General features: G+C 40.5%; 1 protein-coding gene across 1 annotated transcript in view; it reads right to left on the bottom strand.

Annotated features, from left to right (window-relative positions):
- LOC107729844 (plexin-A4) overlaps positions 1-19,821 on the bottom strand; it is a 199,529-nt gene that overhangs the window by 19,155 nt on the left and 160,553 nt on the right. Inside the window, exons 12-24 of the mRNA XM_016540558.1 lie at positions 17,278-17,429; positions 16,466-16,583; positions 15,221-15,357; positions 14,561-14,728; positions 14,216-14,309; positions 12,472-12,711; positions 12,238-12,384; positions 10,417-10,651; positions 10,077-10,219; positions 8,373-8,641; positions 4,463-4,529; positions 3,025-3,171; positions 1,489-1,648 (exon numbers count right to left, since the gene is read on the bottom strand). Of these exons, the coding sequence (XP_016396044.1) occupies positions 1,489-1,648; positions 3,025-3,171; positions 4,463-4,529; positions 8,373-8,641; positions 10,077-10,219; positions 10,417-10,651; positions 12,238-12,384; positions 12,472-12,711; positions 14,216-14,309; positions 14,561-14,728; positions 15,221-15,357; positions 16,466-16,583; positions 17,278-17,429 (2,077 nt within the window). The remainder of the gene's footprint in view (positions 1-1,488; positions 1,649-3,024; positions 3,172-4,462; positions 4,530-8,372; positions 8,642-10,076; positions 10,220-10,416; positions 10,652-12,237; positions 12,385-12,471; positions 12,712-14,215; positions 14,310-14,560; positions 14,729-15,220; positions 15,358-16,465; positions 16,584-17,277; positions 17,430-19,821) is intronic.

Here is a 19,821-nt window from a genome sequence, read left to right as displayed (position 1 = left end):
ACTCCCACAGACATCATCCAATTCTCCCCCCTAATAAAACAATAATAAAACAACATGCTTGCCCTCCGGGGCCCATAAAAGCATTTTACACAGGAGAGTCTGTCAAAGAGGGTAAAATTATTTCTTCACTTTTCATGGTTCCAATCCCTTATGGATAGACTAAGTGTTAGGCTATGACTTGAGAAATATGTTATTTTTGCCAAAAAATAAAACAAAATAAAACAGATCAGTGCAGTCCAGGCTAGTGTGCAGAATAAACAATCAGATTCTCATTTGTGGAAAAATAGATCTGCACAGATAAGCCTGGCTATTTTTTTCCCAGTAACTGTGAGATGTTCCCACCTGTCAATTAGGTGTGTATAAATAAACTCACATACTGTCACAGCTGATATTTGTTTATCAGCATGTATGTTTAACACATGCATGGAGGCACGAATAGCTTAGTGTTTACAGTGCTGGGGTTGTAATGAGTTGGTTGCCTGTTCAAACTCCAGAAACCAGGACTGATGAAATTTAAAGTTATTGGCATCTTCAATGAACTTCACGCTCTTTAAGGGATAGTTTGACTAAAAAAATGTAATTCTGTCATCACTTATTAACCCTCATGTCATTCCAAACCTGCATGATATTTTTCTAACAAACACAAAGGGGTTGGTGGTACGAAAATTTTTTTATTTTTCAAAACATCTTTTAATAACAGAATTTTCCATTTTGGAATTTTTTAAGCAAGAAAGCTTACTGTTGTCGGTTGGAGAATGTAAAACCTGGCTTACAATCCAAAAGTTACTGGCTCAAACACCAGAAAAGCCTGTTCATGTAATCAATAGTTACTGGCATGTTCTATTACCTCTGAGCAAAACTAAACCCAGAGAAGACGAATAAGACACTTAGTTTTAGGGTTTTTAAGGTGGACTGTCTTTGACAATGTATTGCAAGTGGCTTTGGATAAGGTGGTATCTGGCAAGTAACAAAATGTGCAGTTTGGAGTTGGAAGGCGTATGTACAACATAACTGTAGTTCCAAAGGTATGGAGTTCAAATTCCAGAAGAGACATGGATCCTCAATGGGCATTATGTGATTGTGTAAGTCACTTAGCTTTAGGTGCATTGACCCTGCTTTATCTCATGTCTCTTTGGATAAAAAGTGTATGCCAACTATTTTTGCTAGTGGAGTTTTTTTTAAAGAATTGGGCTAATAATCCGAAGGTCAGTGGTTCGAATCCAAAAAGGGGCAATTTATGGACTTATTGGAACCTCTATCACGATTATGCCCTAGCACCCTGTTTGTTAAATTACAAATAATAGATTTTAAGTAAGGCCAATATTGATATAATAAGTACCAATCACCTTAATTTGACCCATCATTCTACAAATGTCAATGTCACTGATTCACACATTGAATCTCTTGACCAGGGCAAATGAAGGGCTGATGAGGAAAACAGTTCTTAAAGGGAAAAGGCAGCTAATGTTAGCATAATGCTAGTCATACCTAGGTCCATGTCAGAGGCTTTTGGTCGGTGCGAGTAGGGGACGTTCTTGTAGATGGCATCCAAGATCTTCTCCTTCACCTGGCTGATGGAGTCACAGTTCAGCACCTTCACCTGCACCTCTGGGCTCTTCTCATTGTCTGGATGCAAGCAGTTCACCACCTACATGACAGAACAAAATTACACCAATTAGCACACGTGTGGGAGACACATGAATATTTATGTGGCTGTAAAATGATCTTTCTGTATGATTAAAAATTTATTGAGAGTTTAAAGAATGCTAAAATCTCTGTGTATGTGAGCCAAATAACCAATAGAACAAATTTTATGTTAAAAGGTTTAATCAAGCCATACAGAGAGCTTGTAACATGTACAGTATATCTACTGAGGCCTGTGTTCACAACATATCTCAGAGTGGCTGTTCTAGGATCTATGCTTAACACCTAAAAGATTGTACTCTGATGGATGACAGTCATCCAGTCAAACCTTTAAGGTGTGCTACTGAATGAGTGAACGTAGTCAGCAGGTGTAACGGTGCAAACGTAAAAGCCCATTGGCCACCCTGAGGGAGCCGTCACTTCACTCACCTCAGCCTGCAAAAGTATGCAATTAACACACTAATAATCTTTGTACCTGTTAGATTCTCTGTCTCCCATGATAACTGTCATTAATGCCACCACCAGTACCGTCGTCATCATCATCAGATGTAATTACATAGCTCAAGTTGGTATATAAAGGCTGCGAAGACCCTTGTTGGCATCTGTTATAATAAAATACCCACACACTGCAAAAGAGCTCATTTACTTACAGTCCAGCAGTATGCTGATTGGTCAATATCAAACAACCTCTCATGCATTATTGCGTAAAAAATGATTGATAATGTAACCGGGAAATGCCCTCCATATCTTGCCAGGGAAGGCAGAATGTGCTATTGGTAGTGGCTTGTATTGTGGCGAGTCTGAAGCCATTTAAGTGTTTTGGAAGTGAGGACAGAATGATGAAGCTGAAACGGCTCCTACAGTCATTAAATCAGTGCGGCGTTCAAAGGAATGGGTCGGATGCCAAGAGATGACACTAGTCGCCACATTCCTCCTCTTACTTTTTCTTCTCTTAGTCTCACACAGAATACAGATTACCCTCCTGACGTGCTGTACCAGTAAACAGCCAGTGCTGGCATACATGCGGCCCTGACAACACAGTCTTAGCTCATGCCTGTCACAGTGACCAGCCAAACACAACACTGCCAATCACCACAGGACAGCAGACAGGTCAAAGGTCATAACAAACCTGTGTGTTCCCTGTCAGGCGTGAAGACTGTGGGCATTGCATGCTGCGTCAACCCAAACAAATTACCTTACCCTTCTCTCTACCTCCACACCTGTCTTCTTCTGAATGCTTTCACGCTCCTTAGCCTCTTTCTCACCCATTTATCCTCGTCTTTTTCTTCATTCCTATTTTAGTTTACTCCTCTCATTTTCTATCCTTCCAAAACGGTTCCTCTTTCCTTTCTTCATCCACACTGTGGTTCAGAGCCTTACCAGAGTCTTGTAATCAATTTGCTGTCTGATGAGCTTGTCTTCACTGAGTGAGTAGCGGGCTTCTCCGGTGATAGAGTCGATGGGGCCTTTTTCCATTTGTTGCTTTATGGCACAAAATAGAGAGAAGAGGGGCTCCCCGGCACACTCCTAGACAAGGAAAAAAAAGACACTGTCACTTTCACTCTCTTAAATTTCACACCAACCACCTACAGAGAACGTGGGCTGTCATTCCCTCATTCAGTAACAGTAATAGACATTTTGAAAGGAGCTTTACAGTTGTGGTGCTAGTGTGTCAATTTCAACTGATTCAACAATTTCACTTATATGGATTCCAGTAATAGTTAAGCTCGATCCCTGGTGGACAGATAGAGACAGAGCAAGGACCCACTGTTAAATATTGCATAAAGTGTTGCATTTTTAGCCTGGCTTAAAATTATGTATCATAATAATGTATTTACATACTTTGTATGATTACATTTACATCACAAAGCCATTAAAATAATCTCTATACATAAAGATCAAACAACAATTGGTAGACCCCGTTAAAGATCGCTGAGCTAGAAATGAAGCTGAAGTGCAGTGTCTCTAGCTGAATTTGGGCAAAATATGCTTGTTGAAATGAGAAATGGACAGTAAAACCAACTAGTGGTCTGGGAAGCTGGTCAAGCACTGTTCAATAATACTCAAATCAATGTGCTGTGACTACAATAATAATGTTATGGTTTCGCATGGATGAGGTCACAATAAAGTCCTTCTCTTACAGTAGAGTCCAATTTGAGCTTAAATTAATCCTGAAGCTCTCGAGTGATGTTTCGGCTTCATTCACTCAGGTCTAATCCGTTAAACCAGACTAGACTAAACACCCTTGACTTCCAGAGTTTATTGCCTGCTTTGTACATTTCAGAATTCAGGAAATTTCTGTACACTTGCGAAATTGCACATCATGTTCTGATTGCAGCAGATGTGTTTATTAAGAGATTAATGACAAGTGCTAGAGAGGACTGCGGTGGTGCTGAAGGTCACAGCGCTATATGTAGACTTGAGCAGCACCTGCTAAGCCGACTGTCTCATTATAGGAACAGAAAAACTGCTACAGTCAGCAAGACTTGGCCAACTTTCAACCCAAATACACAAAATAATGTTCTTTTTAGCAACATCATATGACCCTTTTAAAAGTGCATGCAGGCACATTCACATACAGATGTACATACACACCTACACATATTCATACACAAGACACACACACTCTCTCTCTGTCAAACACCTGCAGTGCATCACTGCCAATGCTCCCGCAGGACTTCATTTGACTCCTCTGTGCTCAACAGTGCATGTGCCAAATGACCTTGAAGGTGACTGATCTCTTTTACATTTTGGCCTCCCAGACCGGAATATGTGTTAACGCACACACAACTTATCCACACTCAGAACACGGACTTACCTTGAGGAATTTGTATAGCAGAAAAGTGAACCAATTTGTGAGCATTTTCTCAGCCACAGACTCCGTTCTGGAAAACAAACAAATAAACAGAGTAAATAAATAAATAAATAAAAACAACACAAAGCCACGATTATCACTGTTAGTGTCATGCACAAATGCGATTACCATGACCATGAAAAATTCACTTCACAATGGACGGTGTCTCCTAATGAATAGGACTTTGTTAAACAAATGCAATTGCTGGAACATGAATTGCGCTCTGGAATCTATAGCCCCAATCTGCAGGCTGTCTTTATTACCACAATAATCCACGAGACCCTAATACAAGAAATACAATTAAAAGCCTTAATATGATCCGGCTGGATTGATGCCAAGTGAACCTACTCTGGCCTGGAATTAAACCGGACTCATTTCCTCCCCCCCCACAGTCCGACCATTGAGCTTGAAATGGATCCCCTTACAACAGAAGGTGGCTGAATGGAGGGCCGGGGTGTGTCGGAGTACATCATGATTGGCTAACACCTTCGCTTGGACCACAGGCTCTGATCTGGCATGAGAGATGTACATACATAATAACTATAACAAAGTGAAACTCAATATACATAGATCCGGTGTCTCCAGCCTGTGTGTGCCGCAGGGAGCTGGGGAATTGCCAAGGCGCCCTGCAATGAGCCAGGGCACAGAGCATCAATATTTCAGGATTACAGCATTGTGATGTGTGTGTATCTACGCCTCCTCTGCCTCACTGTATCCCAGCTGCCACCTGCATTCCCTCTGCCCCGCTGCCATATTGAGACTTGCCGCTGTGCAGTACCGTGTGTACATGTGCATGTATGTGTGCCTGCGTGTGCCCGCTAAGCTGGAGCAACACTGGGAAAGGATTAGTGTTTCATTTTCCTTTCATCTCCATCCTAACACTGCCCTGTAATCATCCTCACTCCGACTGTTGTCAATGCCTGGACCAATTACAAGAGAAACTGTAGGTGGGGGAAAAACCTGGAGATGGACCACAGTACAAAAAAACAGATAAAGGAAGAAAACAGCTTTTCGCCCCCTTTTCGCCTTGGTGTACTGTTATTCCCATTAGCTTTCTCTTTCTTGCGCTTACGGCTGGTTTGATGGTAATTATTGTTGGCAAGACCCCATAAACTCACTTACCCATATCATGTGTTACCTCTCGGCTCACCGGAGGGGGAATAAGTAGCCTCATTGCCAGACAATCCTGGCACAACCTCTCCATAACTTTGCCACAGCGCCAAGAGCAACCAACTATCACTGTCCCTCAAATCCTTACGTCACATATCACTGGCACAGAGAGCAAGTGCTTGTTTGGCTTTGGTTTAGGGAGGCAGGAAAAGTGTGCGCATCCAGCGGTGAGGAATGGGATATAGGCAGCACCTGGTGCTTAGTTCCCCCTGATTAAACAGCCATTTCAAAGTGGAACGAAGTAAAATCTGCTGGAGGATTCCTCCACGCCGAATGTGCAAAGAGGCACTTTGGAGCTACGCTTCATAAACAAGAGGAAGAGTGAGAGGAAAGAGCTCCATATATCTTCCTCATCATCTCTTGCATCCAGCAAAGGCCATTTACATTTGATGCTGCTTTCTGCCACTGCAAATGGATGTGAACAGCCAGCTCTGCCAACATTGAGGACCTGAGAGTGGTTTATGATTCCAGAGACCCTGCAAAAATGAGAACTGTCACTCTATGACATATACTGCACTGCAAATGTGTGTTGTATGCAGAAAAATGCATCTCGTAAACAAGTTCATAGATTTAACGGTGTTGCTAAGCGGTGGCGTTGACTGAGTAAAGGTTTTACTGAGAGTTAGTCTCAGCCTGCTATGAAATTGAAACTATGCTTCAGCTAAAAGCTGGCAATGGGCTGACGCTATTTACCTTGCAGCATCATAGGCTTTATTTTCTTAACCAAACAATCGTCTGCTGAAACAAACTCCCGGTATGCCCCCTCTTTAATGCACATGTGTTAAAGAACGCAGCTTGAAGCCAGGAATAATTTCAATTTCGCACTCCGCCTCACGTGGAGAAGATTGTCCGCTCAGCACACTGTTGGGTCCTGCTGCGTAACCATGGTCCCCCTTCACTAAGGATTATCCCCAGAGAATAATCACAGGACTTCTATTCAGCTCTGCCTGACTGTGTGTGTGTGTGTGTGTGTATGTATGAAAGTGTGTACGAACGTGTTGGGCAGTAAATGTCTGAATAATAATATGTGTACGAGCATATGCAGGAACAGGAGACTTCACTGATGCCATACATATAGAGAAAACAGGCTACATGATCTGAGAGGTTATTTTTATTTGTAGACGAGGAGAGTGGGCTGCAGGGAGCGAGGGAGAAGGAGAAATACGACAGATGGTTCTAGAAGCTGCCCGTTAGTTAGTTAGCCTGTGTGTGCTTGTGAACTCAGGTTGAGGCTGGACAGATGGGGCGGCCGTCGCAAGCGCTTTCTTGGAAATGGGGAAATGAAAGCTGGTTGGAGGCTTCTGCCAAAGATGTCCTGCTTCTCTGCATTTTAAACACAGATTTAGAAATCATGCAGTGAAAGAGAGACAAGGATGAGAAAATTATTCTAAGACAACAGATTAAGCTTCTCTGTTCTGGCCCAGTGCTCTGTATCGTGCTTTGCTAAGCAGGTGCTGGAGGTCAGACAGGTTCCATGTGGTGAAGATCGCTCTATATACCCATAAGGGTCTAATCCATTGAAAGATATGGACTAAAACAGTGCTTCTCATCTGGAGGATCACAATCCAAAAATTAACAAATACAAATAACCCAACATAAACAAATACTATTTTTGCATATTGTTGGGTCTAAGCAGTCCATGGTGATTTTAATAAATGTCAGTGTTTCATTTTAATGATAATTTGTATAAAATAAAGAATTTTTGTATTATGTTGAATCTGGAACCTGAAGCAAAACCTATTGAGAGCCACTGGACTACAGGTCATGATGGGACATTGTAGCAGACATCCATCTCAAAGTGCAGATGTTTCAGGTGCATACAAAAAGGTGACATGGTTGGTTTTGTTTTTGACAGAAGCCTGACTGAAACAAAGAAAAATCTCTTTTATTTTCCACCGTTAAAATGTACAGCAGGTCTTTATGCAATTAATCTTCCCTTCACTTGTTTCAATTAATCATGCCTGCCATCAAGGGTGTTGAATCAGTTATGATTCAGTCAGGGAGCTCCTCTTGTAGTTACATGATCAGCCTATCGCTATTAGCAAGCTTGTTTTGACCAATACATAATTTTAATTTTGTAATCCATGTCATTATTTTGCTCTGAAAGCACTATTTTTTCAGAACAGTAGTTTCAATTAGCAAAAATATCAGAAGTGTCAGTCAACAAACTTTACAAACCAATTGCTAGAACATTAAGAAAAATTAAAGAAACATTAGAAGTTTTCAAATGAGCGGAGAGTGGAGAAAAATCAATATGGTATAGTAATAATATTGTCCTCTATGCTGTTAGAATACAGAGATACAAAGGAGTTGATTGCACGGGGAATTGAGGTTCACATATCTCCCTATATTCAGTAGTTTTTTAGTGCACTGTTAATTGGATCTCAAACTAATTAATCCTAATTACCATTTAATGATGAGCATGTCAGTGGATTACATGTTTGGGGGAGAAAGTGTGCATTTTGATGTCCCCAAATGCAATTATTCCCATTCAGTGTACTGTAGAGTCCACGTATGAAAGACAATTCACAGAGGTCATCTGCTCTTGTCTATGAAGTTGACTATAATTAGAATCAGGCAGGTTGAAATGATCCCAAAATTTAGAACATTGAGAACACTTGAGGGGCATTTATAATCAGTAAAACCCAATGGACTGCAGGACTAGATTTTTTAGATGACTCTTCATGTGCAATGTGTCTAGTACCTTCTGAGTAAGAGTTTGGGATGGTTCTTGCTTTCCAGGTTCTTGTCAATGAGGTCAGACAGCAGGTGTTTGAGCACGTCCGTTGCATACTCTAGTTTACTTTGCAAAACGGTCATGATCAAGGAGGCGACGTTGCCGCGGTCTCGCATGGAGAAGCCTCTCTGAGACTCAAGAGTTCGGATGAAGGACAGCAGGAAAACCTTGTTGTTGATAAGCTGTCCAAACAGTTTTAGGCCCTTCTCCACCTGTTCCTGTCTGTAACCTGGCACCTGCAGAAAAAAATAAATAAATAAAAACACAAAACAGTAAAACAGTGGTTACAAACAGATGACATTTCACAACCTGAATGTGATAATTCATCAGCATATTTATTAAATAAATAATCAAAATTGACACCATTTGTTTTAAAACAACACATTCTTATTTTGCACAATTTATTAGTGCAAGTCATTTCATTTCAATTGTTACATTTATTATTATTGTTTGATAAATTAAAATCAAGTCCTACTCTACATTTTTTTTCTCTCATCGAATGTCCCGTTTCAATCAGAAATGCATCCAATAATGACATATTTCATGTCGACTTTAAGTAGCCTTCACTTCATAACTAAGCAACTCAAGACAACTGTCAAATGTTATTTTTGTCATGTTTAAGAATGCTCACTTAAACTTCAGCTTGGCTTAATTGACTGAAAAGCTTTTTCAATCCTCTCATATGGCCTACGGCATCCTCTGCTAGTGTCCAATGAAACACCCACAGGCATTTAAACAGAAGAGAACCAAACACATTAAACAAATAAAAAACAAACCTAAAGCCAAACAAACCAGGATACAAATGAACAGTTTACATGTAATAAAAGCTGCTCACTGGGTTAAGATGCATTCATTGTGCTCTTAGAATACCCGATGACAAACACTTAACCATGCAGAGACCTCATGACATCATTTGATGTCATTTGCCTCATCAATAATCATTAAACACCTGTCAGAATCTCGAGACGGCTCCTGTCATTAGCTGTGATTTTACAATAAACTTTTCCAGAGAGAGGGGACGTTTATTCCAATTAAGTCTTAATTGATATAGCTGATTAGAACCAGAGCTCAGCTGGCATAAGCAGGTAAGGTATGGCTCGTACGTTGGCTGAAAAAATGTGTGTGATACAATTAAAACTGTCCATCACTGTCATAGCAGGGCGTAAATAACCCGTAGCTTGGTGTACCCTGCGTTAGATTTTAATTCTGTTCTCCACACTCTGAAAAAAAAAACAGTCGAGTTGCATGTCATTACTGTTATTAATGAAAGACTGATTGTGAATCAGAGAGCAGCTCATTACTTTAAGAAAAAAATGAGCCAGAGAGAGAGAGAGAGAGAGAGAGAGAGAAAGAGCATGCATGTAGATTATAATGAGAGCTGCTGCCTTTTGTTTACTGAGGGTAAACACAAACAGCATAGTGACAGCTTTAATTCCCAACAACCCCACTGTGCTGTTATTCCTTCAGAATCGAAAAACAGAAAGAAAAAAATATATACTTAGCAGCCATTATTGTGACTGTTCCTCACACAGGTACAATGTGCAGTAATTACATGCATATATGAATATGCAAATATATTCAGGTACATCTCAGAAACTCAGTAAAGGGCCCTTTGGATGCAAATGTGTTATTTCACAAAACAGTTTTGCATCAATAAAATTGTTAGGTTACCTCCAGGTCTCTAAGGACAGGGTGCTCTTCGATGCCAGGGAACAAAACTCGCATGGTGTATGTGCGGTAGTCCAAGAATGGAATACCAGCTCCGTCCAGGTCGCTGGTCAACTCATGAATGTCTGTCTGCAGCTCTGCAAATGCTGTGGAAGATTGAAAACATGAAGAACAAATAGGCTGAGATCACTAAACTACATACTATGTGTATGTCTTATAAATGTTGCAGAGGCAGTTTATGAAGTATTCTGATTTTTGTTTACTGGATTGTAAAAATTTGAGCAAATTCTGACTAATAATCTGGAGTGACATCACTTTTTTAAACCACTTCCCGACTACTTACCCTCTTTACACTCCAAGGCTACTCTGGACTCCAGGTTGTCCATCTGCATCTGCAGGCGCTTGAGAGTGAGGTCACTCTCACGGGATTTGCGCTTGTAGGCAATGAGGACAATGACGATGAAGAAGATGAGGAGGCCTCCTGCCCCAGCAATGCTAATAACGGCGGTGCTGCTGAGGGGGCTGTCAGAGGTGATGTGGACCACACCTGGCGAAAACTCAATGCCACCAACACGGGCCTAAAATGGAGCACATTTTGTGAAGATTTGAATGAAACCAATACTTTGTAGTAGGTAAAGTCTGGTAGCTAAGTCTGGTAGTCAGTAACCTAGCAACCATTCGAAGAAGATCAAAATACATCTAAAGATTTACATCTAAAAATGATATTTTATTTGATGTCATTGTGTCATAGTAAGGCCAATGCCTCAACAGCAGAGGGGAACAATGTGTCTATTCCTTTTTAGGGATGCTCCGATCCGCCTTTTTCACCTCCGATACCGATTCCGATACCTAGGGTTCAGTATTGACCGATAACGATACCGATCCGATACCAGTGAAGTTTTTTTTTTCATTTAAATAAATGTAGAATTTATATGCGCTAATCAATGATGTGCTTGAAGCAACACGGAGCCACAGCACGCAGCGCTTTGCATTAAAAAGTGCAAAGCACAAAGGGAAGAGAAATTGATGCGTAGTGTATTATATCTGTGCAACAGTTATTGGGCCTTTCTTTTAACAGTTTAAAATTTCAGTTATGTGCGCTTTAAAAACAATTTATAGTCTTTTCTACGCCCGTGTTTTGTTCTCACAGACACCCGGTAGCAAGTAACAAAACAACATTAAACTCCAGCAAGAAGATAAAGTCCTTTTTGCAAAATCATAGACATTTATTTACAAATCAAGTATAATAATGGGAACACAGAATGATCTTGGAGAGAGCTTTACCGAGCTGACTGTTGTAACCGAATGCGACCAGGGTTTAAAGGCTGAACGAATGACTGACAGCCACAGCGGAGAAAAGAGTTTGTGTGAACTTTAATGTAGGGACTGAAATATTCATATGTAGCTCACATTAAAGGTATACGGTTTCTACATGTATTTACGCTTTGATTTGAACAAAAACAGTGCATCCGTGCAGCACGGCTGACACAGAAAAGCGTACGCTGCTTGCATTCAGTGGATATTGTACACTGGAAGCAGTTCCAGGCGGATGACGTATGAGGTCAGTGCTGCACATGTCTGTGAGACACTTTTTTTTAATGGATGGGCGCATTTTTAATTAAGTGCTTTTGGACTGATGCATGCAACACCCGCTGAGTGCCATGAAACAGCTTGAAAGATCAAAGAAAATTTTTAATATAACTCCGACTGGATTCATCTGAAAGAAGAAAGTCATATACACCTAGGATGACTTGAGGGTGAGTAATTTATGGGCTAATTTTCATTTTTGGGTGAACTAACCCTTTAAGCTATCGTATGGCTTCAGAAGTAACACAGAATAATACGCACAATCTCGGATTTGGATCGGCCCTCTCTGACCGATACCCAATCCGACAAAAAATGGCAGTATCGGAGCCGATACCCGATATGAATATGGCTCTTTCTCTTTTACGACTGTCAACAAGCAGGCAGTGAAACAAGCAGCCACCCAGAGTACCCATTGAGAAAAAAAGGTTTTGTTAGGGTTTTCAGCTCTAATAAGTCTTATTGGGGATGTATTTTCTATTTCTCTGTCAGTCTCTCAGAAAGTTCAATAACCGCAAAGTCCCCAAAGCATTAGTTCATGGTGAAAAGTGGATATGAGCCCCAGTATTCAGCAACTTACCAGAACCTTGTGGCGTCCAGTCAGATTGGGCGATTCACATAGCAGTTGAGTATCTGATACAGTTAAGGTGCAAGGTTTGTCTCCAATCAGAACAGTGTAGTTCAGCTTCCCGTTGCCACCCGGGGCTGGAGGGAGGAAGTTTCTACCCTGCAATTCACATTCACAAAATGTAGCAGCTGCAATAGACAATCAAAAGACCAACAATGCTGAGATTTAGGTAAATGTTTGATTTACTTTGAGAATGATGGGGGACCCTGGCTTGAGTTCCTGGACCCCAGACACACTGAGCGGTTCAAACACTGGATTTGGGTAGTAGATAAAGTTGGTGTTGTTGAAGGCCAGCACAGACTGAACGTTGTCCAGGATGAAGCCAAACTCATCAGGTCTCTCTGGCACTTCCTTCTGCCTGCTTAGACTGTAGGGAAGCTCTGGGGCCATGCACTGCATAATGGTGGGACTCAGAACCTGACATATCTGGTAGGGGAAAATAGATAACACTGAACGTTCAATAAGTCATTTGCAGTCCATGTGCAATTCAGAATAAAACAGAAGCATTTAGATTCAGATTACAACTATACTGCATTTACATTACAAACAATAATTCAGATTAAGGCTGTTTTAATCAGTTATGCCCAGATAAAAATACCTGGATTTAACTTCAACTTCCTACAAAACAGGTTCATATATAGATATGAATGACATATAATTTGTCTCAACTAAAAGCAGCACTAAATTATTGGCACTTTTAAAATGGCCACACTTTGATTGTGTCTGCAGTGCTGGTGACTCAACAATGGATAACTAACTGCGCTTTATCTTTGCTTCCCTGAGAGAGAGATTTGACATTGTCATCTCTCCTTGACTCTCTGTCTGTGTTCATCTCTCTTCCTTCTCTCATATAGGTCACATACACATACTGCAGCTCAATGCGGTTGTCAGGCCTTTAAGTACTTAATTTGATTCTGTACACATCATTATTTACAGGAAGTCAGTGTTTCTCAGCCCAGTTCTTTTACTTTTCTTATTAACAGGTCATGTTTATTAAATGTAAAGTTATGGCATAGGTTTAATCAAACCTATATATACTTTCACATTGAAGTGTATAAATAAAAGCCAGACAAGACCCTTGAGTTTTGTGAACCCACACTGCTTTGCAGTTGGCTGTTAAAAAACCCAGACAGCAGACTCGCCATCAAAAACATCCCTACAGATATCTCCAGTCATTTTAATTGGATTCCTCACAAAGCTGTAGCAGCCAGGCAGTTGAACCTTCACTTCCACTAACACAAAGACTTCTATAGAAGTTCGTAACAGGTGGAACTGTTCAAGATAAAATAGATTTCAGGTCACCATATTTTTCAGAGCACAAAGTCTGGTCAAACTCTTTTCAGACTAGTTATGAGCGATCGCATTACAAACAAGGATATGAGACGTCTTGTGCCCAACAAACAACTTCATTCAAAGACTGCGAAGTAGGGTATGACTTTTTTTCTGCTGTGCTTTGAGGAGCAGTGTGCCAAAGCCTAATCATATCGCAGCCCAGATGCTAAACGCGGCCATGTGTGAGATACGTGCACAAGATAACATTACGATCTTTTGTCTCTGTTGCCTTTCAATCAGATCTCACTGAGTGCAGCCTCCCATGGCTCTGTGGGTCCATTCTAAAGACAGGGAACATGATACCCTTGTCTATGCATCCACCCTGTGTTACGGCATTCTCCTCTTTCCCGCACAAAGGGAACATTGCTGCCACTGCTGCGGAGACCTGGCAGTTTTCCTGCTCTCTGTCGGTTTCTTTGTCTCTCTCTCTTTCCTTATTTCCTTCTTTTATGCAGCTACTGTCCTGGATCCAATGGTGCGCAGCCGACACAGGTGATTGGAGCAGGGGGAATAGTCTGCTAATGGTCATTCCAGTTCACTAGCCTCAGGTTAGGTGAAGGCCGAGTGATCGTTTACTGTGGAAAACGTTTGCACTTACGTTGACCGTCTCCAAGTTCTTATACTTGGCTCTGATGAGAGGAGTCTGGATGATGTCCAGGTTTGTCCCAGTCACAGTCACTGGTGTGTTGCCACTGTGAAAACAAGACCATATTTGTTAACTTTCACTTTGTGCAGTTCCTTACAATAATCTTCAGATAATATTTTTTAGTTTAAAATCAACAACACATTGACTTTTAACCAATGATATTTAATTTGAACAAATTAAAAATTACATATAGAAATAATATTCTTGATCCTCCACCCTCATCGCAGGTTCTGGGGCAACATTATGGGTTGTTTCCCCAACAGTCCCGTCTTAACTGGCTTTGTAGTGCACACACACCTGAAAATGCTCCACTCGGGTTCAAGTTTGGTGATAGTGGGGTCCTCCACATACTCAAACTTGAGATCTTTGTGAATGTGGGCTTTATCCACAAACACTGATACAGACACATTTCCGTAGCCTTGCATGGAGGCGTGAGAACGACATGTTATCCACTGTCCTCCTCTCCTGTTTCATCAAAAAGAAAAAAAATAGTGTATGAATAGATGTTCTTTGCATTTTTTTAAAATATTTGAAAGCTTAAAACTAAATTAACCTTTCAATTAAAAAAAAATCGAAAGGTTAAATTGTCTCTCCTCCTTTGTCATCATTATAAGTGTATTGGTACCTGCTTTAGGAATTGGTTAAGTTAATTGGTTTTGTATTATTAAAGATTTGGTTTTGTTGGTTTTATGTGGCTGTATAGAGTATTCAGCATACTAGACCTAATTTAATCTTCTGCTCAAATGATCAGACACTGTGGTTGTACCTGATGCAAGACTAGAGTGATGGCTATTGATGTTATTGATTAAAGATCAGAAACTCTCAAGCTCTTAAGATCAGTATTGACTTTCTTTGGTGGTTTGCATCTGCCAGAGGCTTTGAATGACCGGCAAACTAACCAAAAAGGATGATGACATCTCAAAGGGCAATGCTCTGTACCTTTCCATTCAACCCTACCTTTGATAGGTGCACTTCTGGTCTTTGAACATGATTGACACATTGCTGCCCGCGTCCAGGTTGCTGCCGGTGATGTTAACTATGGTGCCCCCAGATACTGGCCCTCGGTTTGGCTTTAAACTCGACAATCTAGGGATCTGTAGAAATCAAGGTAAAAAAAACCAATGTGAATTATTTACAAGCACACACATCACATGACAGAGGTGAGGCAGCAATCCCTCATGTTTTTCTTTCCTCTGTATCTTTTTCCCAATCTGATTATCACCTCCTTTTCTCAGAACACCAATTGCCCTCCTCACGCAGGAATCACATAATCCAATTACTACATCTGAATGAGACATAAAAGCTATTAATGTTTGCATAAAACCTGCTATAAAATGCTATATATCTGGAAAAATTACACTGCAGCTTAATTCATTTGGATGGCTGGATCGCAATCTGATTATGGGTGTTATTTCAGCATGTGCGCTGGGAGTACTAGAAGCAAGAGAAAAGTGTAGGATAGATATAAAAATAAGTGAGGCCAGTGTCATGCAAAATCCTATCAAACACGGAATCCTATTGGCTGAAAGACCTTTTTTGATCCGAAAAATCCTACAAAATCGCTTTATGTATGTGGTCTCAACCATATAAATATGCTGATGAATGTCTTGCATTGTATAACCGAAACAATAAATGCTAAACTAAAGATTCTTCTTAGTTTTTTCTCAGTTGGTAAGCATATTGGCTTAGAATACCCTTATTCTTCTATCTTAGCATAACGGTAAATGATTCACCTGCCTGCCTTGCTTATGAGTTTATGTTTACACTATTTTCTATAGCTAACTTCAAGCATACATTTGTTTATTCACCGTTTTAGTAAATCAAGATCCCTATCAAGGGAAATATTAAGTAAATTACATTATGAAAATAAGCGCAATAATGCCTGTGCAAAGGGGGAAAAGATTCTGTGGGAGGAAACAATCTTACACAACAGCAGCAGTAAAATGCAAGTTTTATGGTTAGCCTCTCTGGGTGTTGACTGAACACTTGGTGGGGTCAAGTGCCCGCTGATATGACTAAGTACATCAGGGCTACATGGCCAAAGTGTTCACTCTTTATTAGAGACACAACAGTAAATCCAAGCACTTTAAACCCTGAAGTGGCAAAGACTTGTATTTATACAGACATGATTCAGAACATAGTAGACAGACCAGCAGTTCACTGGGAGTTATTTTACAGCCAGTGATTTGCTGAGGTACTCACCACAAAGTAGTAGTACTTAGACGACTTGGCCATGAACTCGGGACGACACTCTCCAACGCACACTTGGACATTTCCAGCAAACTGGCTTCTTTCCGCTTTTCCCATTTCGCACACAATCCTGTAAAACACACACATACGCAATCAGTCGACCAGAACAGTTCCACAATAACAAGCAAACGACTTTAATGTCTGTCTCTGCCATAATTATATAGGCATGAGATCATATAGGTTAATATGAATGAGTTAATCTGCCTCCTCGTTCCATGACAGGTATCAAACTTTCTCATGCATCACAATAAGAAGCTAATCACTGCGTCCAAATAATAATAATAATAAACTTGTGTTGCCGCAACCTGCAGCAGAGAAATTCAGAATAAAAAATAGGGTTTTTCAGGTCAGGACAATAATACTGGAGAATTTTTCAAGCTGTCAGCAGGGCTTTCTCAAATGCTTGCCAAATAACGCATAATTATCTTTTGCTGTCCTGACCTCAGATTAAAAGTTTCTTTAATGCTTTCTCTGTGTTTACTGCCAATCCATATCAGGCACTTTTAAAAGACGCAGGGCTCTTGGCAACATTTATCAGGCCTGCATTATGCTAACTCAGGCTGCGTCTGAGAAGAACAAATGTTTAGAGACTAAAAACAAATCTATTAAGGCAATTCAAGGGAGGTGACATCATTTAGCACAGATAGTCATTAAATCCAGGTTAAAAATTTGAAATGTCAAATCTGGCCTGGTACAATAGTAAACCCTGAAAGTGCTATAAATAAAAAGTGTTTTGTAAAGTGTTCCTAAATTTAGACACTTACTGTTCTGCTGGTATATATCCCTCGGGTACTGGCGTACATTCCACATCTGCAACCTTCACATAGTCCTTAATCTCACTGAACTCCAGTCCCAGGTTCTCGCCACGAATAGTCACCAGTGTTCCACCTTCACGCGGCCCTCGAAGTGGGGTGATCTGTAGACAAGTCGCCATACAGACATAAGGAAGTGTGATCATTCCCATGAAATAAGAAACAACATGGAGAACTCTCACACCCCCTGGCATCTTCATTGTTGGTACGAACCAACAGGAAGTGCAGAATGACTTAGCGATTCCTTCGTGCACCTGCAGGAGTCAGTGATTGTGAGACAGTGTGAGGGGTGGGCGACAGCGAGAGAAGCTGTGAGTGATTTGGTTCAGTGGGATAATTGGGCTGCTCTCTGTCAGAGCAGCAAAGCCTGCGTGCTTATGGTGAATAATGATCAGCCGCACAGCCAGCTGAGCCAGCCGAGTCCTGCCTATAGCAAAAACAAAGCCATGCTAATTTATGAACACAGAGTTGGCGTCTGGGAGAAAATATGCCGACACCAGCATGTAAAATCATATGCTGCTAAGATTGGAATATAAACACAGGCGTGCACGAGGATGCTTGTTTTCATCTGTGCATGTCAGGCGATCAAACATCTTTTATTCTTTGCTCCTAGGGATGCTAAGCAGTACCAAATCCGCCTGATTAGAGCTAACGTATCTGTAATGCACTCACACGGTGCTATCACTCGCATCTTCATGCTTTTGCTGGTGTTATACAATTAACACAAGAAACACTTGGCTGCCGATCCATTAAACCCCTTAAAGGAAGGCATTTATGGTGCATTAAAATGTAGCGACTAAAAAGAAATCACACTTAATTTAATTGGCTTAATTTAATTCATGTGCCATAAAACATATCTTGTGATGTCAAATGAAGACAGAGTTATGTCTGCTCAGTGAAGTTATTATTAAATGCCATAAGCAAGATCCATATAGTCATAACAGACCCAGCCATCCAATCAGAATAAACCATTCTTCTAACTCTGATTCTGATCAGTGGGTTTATAACAGTTTAAATAATAAATAAAATAAAAACTGGTGTACGATTCCTCTGGAAACCCTAACCTACTGAAATGTGGGGGAGGGAAAGAAAGAGGAGTAAAGCTAGCATGCAATTCATTCCCACAATGCATTTGTGAATAAATGCACTTGTGAATAACAAAGGTCAGTGTTTAGCTGAAACCACACAAGATGAACAGCTCTTTTATTGAGTGACTATCCATCAACACTATAAAAAGAGCCTATCAAACATATTCTGACAGTCTGGACACACTTGTCTGAGGTCGGGCCTCATAAGTGTATTGACAGCTGGGCTATTAGGCCAAATGTAGGACACTCATTCCTCATCTTGGCAAAACGAGGGACCGTTGGATCCCAAAGGGGAATATAGACATGTTAACATCCCGGCTCTGTCATTATTTCCTACCAGATAATGATCCAACTTTAGGTCAGAGATCTCATTAGCAGCCTGGTGAGAGGTAATTTCCCTTTAACCCATCACTTGCACTGATCGTAGCAGAGAGCTTCAAGTTTTTCACAGTTTCTTTATTGGCTTCAGAGTACTGTGGGAATATTAATATCCCAAAGGCTCTGACTGTGTGTTTAAATTTTAAACATGCCAGTGTACTATGAACACACCCCGTCTGGACAAAGCATTTTAAGGAACATTATAGTGCTATCATAATTTATCTCTCCAGTAATCCAGTTTAATCATAGTCTTCCTCTTCTAAGATACTATCAATGTCTTTGATAGTACAATGCCCTTAGGGACTTTTTTTTTCGGGACCACTTTGAGTTTTGAGATACACCAAATGATTATTTAAAATGAAATAACAGACCCACTTTCATACTTTACTGGAAAGTCATTGTAAAATTGCAACCTTCCGCTGAGAGAATGAAGCAGGAGTGTAAATGAGTATGAGCGGGAGAGAGAAACAGAGTAGTCTCTTTTCATTAGGAGATGGGGAGTTGATTAGATTTGTGACTTTGACAAGCTAATTAACGGTTGTTGGAGGAAAAATATTTAATCACTACTTCAATGTCAGCGAAAGATTCCTCATCTACAATGTCACAGTAATAGTGCATTAGAATACATTATGACCTGTGAGCCGATCAATTGAAAGAAAGATGCCGAGAGTGATAATCAGAGAGAGTGAGAGTATTTATGAGACATGAGGAAAGCTCGGATCTGGAGATGGAATAAAAATAGAGGAGCTCAGTCCAAGACGTCCCTTCACAATACCCACAGCTCCGTTTGGCTTACTTCCATTTCAATCTTTCAATGTGTTAATTGCCAATTAGAACCTCAGCTATGATCAAACAAAGCACTGAAGTGATTGTTTAAAGTGGTGGTGACCAACTACAGACTACTACAGACTGTAAGGTTGTAAAAATCTAGGTACATTTGCAGAATTAACTGGATTTTAGGATATAATTAGTGCTCTAAGTATTAAACTTTACTGCATAAATCCCAGTTTATACTACAGACATTAATAAT

The sequence above is a fragment of the Sinocyclocheilus rhinocerous genome, unplaced genomic scaffold (assembly GCF_001515625.1).
Source record: "Sinocyclocheilus rhinocerous isolate Xijiao unplaced genomic scaffold, SAMN03320098_v1.1 scaffold848, whole genome shotgun sequence".
In the NCBI taxonomy this organism is placed as follows: domain Eukaryota; kingdom Metazoa; phylum Chordata; class Actinopteri; order Cypriniformes; family Cyprinidae; genus Sinocyclocheilus; species Sinocyclocheilus rhinocerous.
This window is presented reverse-complemented; position numbering and strand designations above follow the sequence as displayed.